At 38.8% G+C, this 10,324-nt stretch overlaps 1 protein-coding gene across 2 annotated transcripts in view; it reads right to left on the reverse strand.

Annotated features, from left to right (window-relative positions):
• The window catches only part of Fkbp5 (FK506 binding protein 5), a 103,360-nt gene extending 94,023 nt beyond the window's left edge, over positions 1-9,337 (reverse strand). Inside the window, exon 1 of one of the 2 annotated variants that reach the window (XM_005389562.2) lies at positions 9,018-9,318. In XM_005389562.2, the coding sequence (XP_005389619.1) occupies positions 9,018-9,027 (10 nt within the window). In that variant the 5' untranslated portion in view covers positions 9,028-9,318. Of the gene's footprint in view, positions 1-9,017 lie in introns of both variants that reach the window. The other variant, XM_013516904.1, reaches the window with a different exon arrangement.
• Between the last annotated feature and the right edge of the window lie 987 nt (positions 9,338-10,324).

Genomic DNA, 10,324 nt, shown 5'->3' on the forward strand with positions numbered 1-10,324 from the left:
TTAAGTTGCCCAGGCTGGGCTTGAGTTTGGGATTCTTCTGCCTCAGTCTCCCAGAGTGCTAGGATTACAGGTGTGTGCTACTCACCTGAGTAAAATTCAGTTATTTCTAAATCAACAAAGATAACAAGAAATGCTAGAGACAGAAGATCACTCTGAAACACGTAAGAACCCTTGCCAGAGAACCCAAGAAATCTTCTCAAGTTCCCTCACTGCATATGGAAAAGATGTCGTACTCCTCAGCTTAATCACGCCTAATTCTGCTCCAATACAGCGTCCCAGGACTTTCCAACAGCCATCCCTCTGACCAAGTCGGCAGCATTTCAAAGGAACCTCGGGCACCTGCCTTTCCTCATCACTGAGTGTTCTTTCTCAAATGCGTTCTCCTTTCTCTCAACTTAGTCATAACTTATCAAGCTCTAACAGCGTTTGAGACACAGTTCTAAAGATTTTATGTATTAACTCATTAATTCTCTCAACAATCCTAGGGGAGAGGTCAACTAATTTAGGATTACACAGTACAGAGCTAAGATTCAGCACAGAATGGCTCCAAGAAGCCTGTCAACTTGCTAACTAGTCCAGCACTCAAGTTCTGACACCTTCTTGAAATTCTCATCTGCTTAGCAATTATTCCTGCCTCTTGAGCTCTTAAGCAAACCACTCTTTTGCCATTTACCACAGAAACTCGTTTATTTATCTCCTTGTGCACATGTTCGACCTTCTCTGAGAACAAGGTCATAGCTTGTATTTTTACAGCACTACTTAGAAACTAAATTTAATAATTATCTAGTACACAGCAATGCTTATTACTAGAACTACAATAGTATCTGATAGTTGCTGAAGATACACAGCAAACACTGAGCTGAGTGCTTCATATGCATTGGTTCGCTAAGTCCTCATAACCTCAAAGTACTAACTGTATCACTTTCCTATTTTACAGGTGAGGAAACTGAGGCCTAGAGAAACTAAACATCCTGCGTAATATCGCGAAGTGGTAGTGGCAAGGTTTCAATTCCAATGTTAAGAGTTCAAGCAATACACTTACTCCCCAGCTGACCACAAAGCCCCTTGAAAAGAAGCGTCAGTCGCAACACCACATCGTGCGTTACTCAGCAGCACTTCTGCACCACTGAACACGGAGGATTCAGAATCAATCAGCAGGGCAGCTGCTGCCTCCCAGAAGCTCACAGTCCATGAGGATTCAGCACAAACCTTGTATCACTGGCAGAGGCCCCACCATTAGAATTTAAAATTTTACCCTAGGGTTCAGAGGCAAAAATTTTAAAAAGTCCTTAGAAAATCTCGTGCACACCCTCCCTTCTCCGAGGCCTGCCTACTCCCTGCACCCTAGAATTTGTCTCTCAGTCACCATACTGTGTGTGGAGTAGAAGGGTCCCATTAACCTTAGAAACTGTTCGAATATCTGAACTTAAATTAGAAACAATCCGAGCTCAAGGGTCTACTTGATGAGCTCCACACTACACTAAATGTGAGTAACAAAGGAGAGTCGGAAAAGGGCCGTGCCCAGAAGCAGCAGAGAAAAAGGGAGATTAAAGTCACACTGTAAAGCAGAGATGAAAAGAAAACTCAAGAAAAGCAGCAACAGAGCTACCAACAGAAGGTACAGGTAAGGGGCCAGAATGAATTCAGTGCAGGGACACAGACGAATTAAAACACTGAAATCTAATACATTTTATGAACTTTGACCTGTTTATCTATTTCTGTAGTGCTAGAGACTAACTCCAGGGCCTCAGGTGTTCTAGGCAAACACTACCAGTGAGCTACATCCTCACCCTTTTTATTTTGAGACAGGGTCTCACTGACTTATCCGAGCCAACCTCAAACTTGAGATTTTCCTGCCTGAGCCTCTGGAGTACCTAGGATTACAGGCCTGAACCACCATACCCAGCTCATTTCTTTTCCTAATTTCTAATGAAAATAGAAAAATGTGTATATGAAATATTCACTGAGAATGGCCGGGTGTGGCGGCACACGCCTGTAATCCCAGCACTCGGGAGGCTGAGACAAGAGGATGGTTGCGAGTTTGAGGCCAGCCTGGGCTACAAAGTGAGCTCAAGGCCAACCTGAGCTGCAAAGCAAGACCCTGTCTCAAAAAGACAAACAAACAAAAAAAAGAAACAAAAAGAAACACTCACTGAGAAATCTTTAACTAGGAACAAAATATAAATCAGGTGTTTTTTGCTGAGAAACCATTCATCTTAGAATATCAGAGCTTGCTGGAAAGGGACCTAAAGACATCATCTAATCCTACCCATTCATTTCCCAGTTAAAGTAAACTCAAAGGTTGAGTAACTTTAATGTGCCCCAGGTTGTACAGCTAATTAGTTGCAACAGTTCTTCTGAATCTCATTCCAGCGTCTGTTTTCCCACACCAGGAGTCCCAGAGGTGATATATTTTTCTCCCTTTTTTTTACCCTTTACAAAAACCACTAAATTAATTTTTGTATAAGCATTTCTGAATCCTCATATTATTCATAGTTCCCTTAGAAGAAAATAATCACATAACCTTGATTATCTAGAACAATACAAGCAGTTATTTCATTTTCTTAACCCCAAAGTCAGCAATCTTAATTGGGTTTTGGTTCCTACCAGAAGGAAATTCAAATATTTCCCCAAAGAACGGAAAGATCTCTACAAGCTGACCAAATTCAAGTCAGAATGATAAACTACAATCTGTCTGGAAAGGAATCAGGCCTAAGACCCTGGAAACAGCACAACTGCCATGAGAATACAGTGGTGTCACTTCTTCCCCTCTGATTTTCTATCTTCCTGACACACTTCAATTCCAGGAGAGTCTGAAGAGAAGACAGGGGAATCGGTACCACGGCCCCCTCAGCAAAGGTGGAGTTTTAATGGGAGCAGACTCAGTCAAGAGACAGGAGCAAAGTCTTCAGGGAAGGCAAGAGACCTGTACTTGTAGCCCTGAAAATGTGTTATGTACACACAGTTCAGCCTCTCTCCTCCTGCAGAGTACTTGCAGATATTGGGAACTCGAAGGAAGTTATCCTGGGTCACACCTGTGGTCTAAAGTAGTCTGTTGTTGAAACCCCTTGATAAACTGTGGTCCTGCCGGCCATCACCCACCAGATGATTTGAGCCAAGAAATCAAATAAAATAGAATAAAGATAGAAGAAAATAGATCTGGCAATCTACCATACCACCTGCACATAAATATAGTACCTAGGCCTTAAAAATTATGTGCCTGCCTATAAGGCGGAGGGAAGCCTTTTCTGGAAGGGAAGGAAATGTCCTATTCTACTATAGGAACATATCTTAATTTTGATATATATGAAGTTCACTACAGATTAGTGATAATTTCTTGCTTTAACACATTAATCAGATTAGGACACATATAGTGGAAAGGAAAGGGACAAAAGGAAAAAGAAACATTATAAAATCAGAAAAGAAAAGGGAATTGTTTAACATAAGAAATAAAGTAAGGGGCTGGGGATTTAGCCCAGCGGCACAGCACCTGCCTAGCAAGCACAAGGTTGTGAGTTCGATTCCCGGTACCGGAAAACAAACAAACAAACGAACAAAAGAAATAAAGTAAGAGGGAAACAATGACCAGAAAAAATAATAGAGTCATTAACAACAGCTAAGAAGGGAAGCTGGGAAGGATGGGATGCTGGCGTACAGTTGCCACAGAAAGGCTATTTAAATATATTTTCTTTCAAGATATAGGTGGAAAATTTAGACCTCAAGTTTAGATAGACAGCAATACAGATCTGGAGCCTAAAAAGGAGTAGCAATTAGAGTACTGCAATGATTGAGGTTTTAGAGAAAGTTTAACAAAAGAACATGTAGACAACTGCATCCCTCAGACACTGCACATCCAAGACAACCTAACTTTGCAGATGAATAGTACCTTATTCCACAGAGACAATGGAGAATTTGGACTAATTTATTCTAACGAGAAGCTTAAAAATTAATCTTTCTTTTCCAGGCTATGAACTGACATTAAGAAGCTGAAGACAAAAATAGTTTCATAATTAACATTTATCTAAAGTCAAGTCTCTGAGATAAAGTAGTGATTTTAAGTTTTAACCAATTTTTTGAAAAAAAAAACAAAAAAAACAAAAAAACACTCTTGTATGCCAATAGTACTGTGACTTTATAATATCTGTGATAATTTCACAGTTTTTTTTTTTTTTTTTTTTTCCCGGTACAGGGAACTGAACTCATGACCTTGTGCTTGCTAGGCAGGCGCCATGCCACTGAGCTAAATCCCTAGCCCCAATTTCACACTTTTAAAAAGCACTTTAAACTGCGAGTGGTGCTGCATGGCTGTAATCCCAGCACTCCACAGGAGGACTGCAAGTTTGAGCCTAGCCTAGGCCACTTGGTGACTCTGCAAGACCCTGTCTCAAAAATAAAAAATGAAAGGGGCTGGGGATTTAGCTCAGGGGCACAGCGCCTGTCTGGCAAGTGCAAGGTTGTGAGTTCGATTCCTGGTACCAGAAGAAAAACAAAAACAAAAACAAAACAAAACAAAACAGAATAAAAAATTAAAAAGATGAGGGTGTAGCTCAGTGCAAAAGGCCTGGGTCCAACCTCTAGTACTGCCCACCTCCAAAAAAGAAAAGGCAAGATGTGGGAAAATGCATGGACCTGTGGAGTGTGCATGTGGAGGTTCCTTAAGGATCTGGACAGCGTAACATGGAGGTTCTCTCTAATCTGCTCTCCACTGCTGTACATGTGGGGAACTGTAAGAAAGGGCTGCCAGGGCTGGGGATTTAGCTCAGCGGCACAGCACCTGCCTGGCAAGCTCGAGGTCGTGAGTTCAATTCCCGATACCAGGAAAAAAAAAAAAAAAAAAAAAAGAAAGGGCTGCCTACAAATGTTCTCATTCTATCCAGCTGAGGACAACAATTCAAAATAAAACTCTACCAGATAAATACTTTCAAATAATGTTTTCCTCATATTCAACAACCAATAAAATGAAGTGTATAGGAGATAGACAAGGCCTACTCTGCCATTTCAGGGGAACGTGGACTTGCTCATTAAATCAAAAAAGTCCTTTAACCATGTTGATTGATCTTATGACATCTGTCATTTTTCTCTTCAATGAACTTGTGTTTTGTTTTGTTTTTGTCTTACCTTTTTGAGACAGGTTTCACTATACAGTTCAGGGGGGCCTTGAACTCTGTAGCCCAAGCTGGCCTCAAACTTCCAGCAATCAGCCGGGCGTGGTGGCACATACCTGTAATCCCAGCACACAGGAGGCTGAGGCAGGAGGATCATTGTGAGTTCTAGACCAGCCTGGGCTACAAAGTGAGCTCAAGGCCAGCCTGAACTGCATAGCGAGACCCTGTCTCAAAAAGACAAAAAAAACCAACAAACAAAAAACAAAAAAATTTACAGCAATCCTCCTGCTTCAGCCTCCTGAGTGCTGGGATTACAGGTGTGTACCACCACATCCAGCATAATGAACTTATATTTGTGTTGAAAAACATACAGACCATATAAAAGTATGATTTTGGTTAATAAAACTAAAATGTTTATTTAAATATCAATGATTATATATTGATGCATATGGTTAACCCTCTAATTACTTCAAACATCTTAGTAAAAAAATCCCAAATAAATGTTTTTCTGATATATATGCAGAAAAGACTCTTTAAAAAAAAACTATTCATAAATTATACCTAATCTTAATTGTAATAAGCACATATTAAAACAGAACCAGGCATGGGAGCACACACCTGTAATCCCAGCACTTGGAAGACTGAGGCAGGAGGATCTCAAGTGCAAGGACAGCCTGGATCACAAGCAAGTTGAGGGGAACTTGAGCTATGTAGCAAGATCTTGTCTCAAAAAAACCCCAAAGTAATAATAATAAAAATAATAAGAGATTTTTCAAGTAAAATTTTTATGAAAAAAATAGAGGAAAAGTTGATTTTTAAAAACAATTTCACTGATTAAACTATGATTTAAATAGATTTTAACTTAAATGAAATCACTCTGTTGGGGCTACGGCGTATAAAAATCAGTAAGAGCAGCACATTCACCACTTGGAAATCATGAATAGTTTATGCGGCTTGCAAGCACCAACCTTTCCCCCTGTGATAAACAGCACCACCCAAAAAATGACAACCAGATTAGTTTCCCTTCTCCTCCTTGCCAAGTAGTTCCAGGACAGCAGAGACGGCACATGTCCGTGCAAAGCCTAGCACACACGTGTGCAACTCCTGTAACGGGAGTAACATCACCTTCCATTCCCAGAAAGCCAGTGCTAGGTATCGGCCCTATTTCCCAGGTGCTGTGCATACAATAACAAAGTACAGCAGGCTTGCCTTGCTGGAGGTTCTGTCCTCAATCACTTTCAGAATACTGTTTTTTCCAAAGGACCCTTGTTGTCAGGATAGCTCAGTGACAAGTGGCACAATTGTGCTCATCAGACAAAAGACAGCAAGCAATCCTCAGGCTCCATCATTGAGTAAATGATTGGCTAATTCCTAGTTAGGGTATTTCTCTTTCTTCAGATAACAAGATCATTCTCCTCATCTGAAACATGTTTTAGCTTTTTTCCTTTACCAAAGATTTACATACTGTAAAATGCACAAATTTTAAATATTCAGACTATTAAGTCTGAACAACTGTACACAACTAGTGATTCTAGCTACAGGTATACAGAAGTTTCTTATACTAGTCTTGCATTTTTTTCGAAGTTAATAATGATATGAAGAAAGCTATCCAAACAGTACACACTTGAATTTTCAATGCACAAATGAAGTATCAAATAGCTTCACTACCCCAGAAAGTTCTCCAGTGCCCTTTTCTGAGCAAGCACAACCCCTACCCAGAGGCAATCACTGTCCTGATTTCTATCATCACACCTTGGTTTTGCCTGTTCTTGTATTCTTCATAAATGGCATCATACAGTACACGCTCGTCTATGTCTGGCTTCTCCTACTCTGAACAGTACTTTTAAGAGTCCTCTCTTGTTGTGTGAATCAGTAGTTCAGTTCCATTGAGAAAGCTGCTATGAACACTTTGTACCAGTATTTTTGTGCACATATATTTCATTCTTGGTGTAGCAAGATTTCACTGAAAAGAAACAAATGAGGTTTCACATATAAATAAGCCTGGGAAGTAAGGGAGTACTGATAGAGCTATAAGCACAAATATGTGTGTGTATGTACATGTTTATATGTAGGTATGTCAACTATATGCATATATATTATACAATGCAAAAAGCAGTATTTGGTATTATATTTACATGTACATATGAACCTGAATAATTATAAGAAGTCAACCTAGGACCAACAAGACATTTTAAAAAGAATTTATAAAGTTCATAGTGAAAATAAATCTAAGAGAGGAGAGATGATCATTCCAGTTTTTCTCAATACTGTACATTTATGTTTTACCTAAGAATCAAAAGGTATAAATAATTCAAGAGAAAAAAATTTCTCTCCATGTAAATTACCCCGTTATGCTTCAATGAAACACTTTTTTCTCATAACACCTCCTCTCAATTAGAATTTCAAAACTACCCATATTACCATTCATTACATAATTTATTATGCTAGAGACAAAATCCAAAATACGTGTTAAGATTGTAAGACTTTTATTGTATTGATTTTTCAAAAAGTCAAACATGAAAATAATTTCACTGGTTAATATTTAACATGGGTAAAAAACATTTCATGCTCATTCAGAATATATTCTGATAAAGGTTCAATCTCCAGGATGTCTTAGCCATTTCAAAAAATAACTTATTGTGATGCTAAGTCTGTGATAACAACATTTTGATTCTCAAATTTTACTGTATAATTTTCATATGACAACAAAGGAGGTGCTTTAATTTACAGAGACAGGAAATTAAGATAGATCTGAGATTCGCACCCTATTTGTGATAATCAGATGACCATTTCCAAGGGACTGTGTCTACAATCATTTGATGTTAGATTGCCAAGACTGAAGCAGAACGCTACACATAGTTTTAGAAATTTACCACTGCCCACCTTAGGAAGGGTTCAAAACTACATAAGAAATAAAACACACTCTTCTAGTTCTTTATTTCTCTTTGCTTTTTATTTCTCCTTCGAAAAACAGGCAATTTCAAAACATACAATTCAAATGTACATTTTCAATCTTAAAACAACATTTTTGCCAGGCATGGTGGCACACATCGGTAATCCTACCACTAGGTAGGCTGAGGCAGGAGGATCATTGCAACTTTAAGGCCAGCCTAAGCTACATAGTGCATTCTAGGCCAGTCTGAACTGCATAGTGAAACTTTGTATCAAAAAACAAAAAACATAGTATTTGGATGTTTCCTAACTTTCATAGATGTGTGACTGTTTGCTTAATCATTTCACTCTGAAAATATATCACTTTCATTTTTCTAATAGATGTACCTTCTTTTGAAAGATGAGAAAGAGTTTTGATTTTTACTACAAAAATGATAACTTCAAAAAAAAAAAATGATAACTTCAAACAGCTACACTCCCTTTCAGCATGTTTGTCTGACTGCTCTGGAGAGTGGAAATAAAATTTTATTCAAAATTTTAAATGTTTTGCTTCCCGATCAAAGGTAAAACACAAGTACCCCAAATATGTGCACAGACCCTACACTCCCTCTGGTGGTCCTTGACTTTCATTAACCAAGTGCTTTCCTAAGGACTAGAAGTAAACACAGATTAACCATGACACACCAATCAATTCTCCTAACAAACTATAAGAAAAACAAAGTATTTCCAGTACCAAAAAATAAGTATTTAAATATCGTTAAAATACCCTTAGTAATGTATTAGCTAAACTGTAAATACAAATGTGCCTACAATAAATTATTTCAATCTGGCCAGGAATAGAGCACAATACTGTTTGCCTAACGTATGTGAGGCGATGGGTTCGATATCCAGTCCCGCACATGTGCTCGCATAGATTAACCTCTTATTTCCAGGACTCCTTTATACAGCAAATAAACATCTTATTTACAAGTTAAACCATGGGGTTATTGTTTTAAGATAACAGTTATATAATGTACCTACCCTTGCTCATGCAGTCTCACGCAGGCAGATTTAATGCCTTTATATTTTGGGAGGACACAATGTCAGAATTTTAAAATGCACTAGGACTGAGGGTGCAGATCAGTGGTCATCCCCTTGCCTAGGCTGCCTGAGATCCTGGCTTAGACTTCCAGCGCTGTAGAAAAGAATGGTAATAAAAGCAAAAAGGGGTAAGGCTGGGGCTGGAACTCTGTAGCAGAGTGTATAAAACCCAAGGTTCAGGCTCTGCACCACAAAAGCAAAACGAAAACAAGAGACACAAAGATGTACTGTAGAAAAATTTAAAAGTATAAAATAATGAAGAAACAAAATGTAATTACTGTTAGTTTCAAAGTTATAAAATGCAGACATGTAATTGTTCAGCATAAATTAATTATAGCATTTTTGCCAAAATATGTACAGTACAGATTCTTCTTTAGGATAGTGTGGAAAACCACATGAAAGGTCTATGGAGGATATTATTAACGCCAGGTACAAATGCATATGACTGCTAAATAAAGTAAGACACCATAACAGCAATCATTTGATCAACCCTTGGATCCAGCTGTTTTGACCTAAGTCCTTGTTTTTGGTAACTTTATTAACTTAAAAATATCTACTTGCTATGCTTTCACCACCACTGCAAGAAACCAGTCTTTTAAAATGAGACCAGGCTGGGCACAGTGGCACACGCCTGTAATATCAGCATTTGGGACACTGAGGCAGGATTGTTGTAAGTTTGAGGCCAGCCTGGGCTACAAAATGAGTTCAAGGTCAGCCTGACTTGCATAGTAAAACTCTGTCTCAAAAAGACAAAAGTAAACTAAAATGAGACCAAAATGTTCCTCTCGGCTGGCTCATCCACAGGAAAAATATGCAGGTGCAGACTGGTGGTGAAGGACTTGCCCAGCCTGCATGAGGCCCTGAGTTCAATCCACAGCACTGCAAAAAGAAAGAAAATGGAATGTAGGACCCCACCAGCCCTGGAACTCAAAAAGAGCCACACCTGAGGGTAACAGCCTTCCACAGTCCCAATTCCAACTGTGTAGCTGTGAGAACCAACATATGCTTAATTTTGAAACTGAAATGTGGTTGATAATTTCATGATAAGGTCTACCACAAGTGGACAAAAGTCAGTAATTAAAATAGCTCAAAACTGAATTTCAGGATGAGCTTTTAATTAAAAAGTGTTCCTTTACTTAAAGTATTTTAAAAAAATGTTGCCAGGTGTGGCAGTGGACATCTGTAATTCCAGCACTTGGGAGGCTGAGGTAGGAGGATCCTCGTGAATTTGAGGGCAACCTGGGCTA

Source organism: Chinchilla lanigera, unplaced genomic scaffold (assembly GCF_000276665.1).
Source record: "Chinchilla lanigera isolate Chin_1 unplaced genomic scaffold, ChiLan1.0 scaffold00036, whole genome shotgun sequence".
Classification (NCBI taxonomy): domain Eukaryota; kingdom Metazoa; phylum Chordata; class Mammalia; order Rodentia; family Chinchillidae; genus Chinchilla; species Chinchilla lanigera.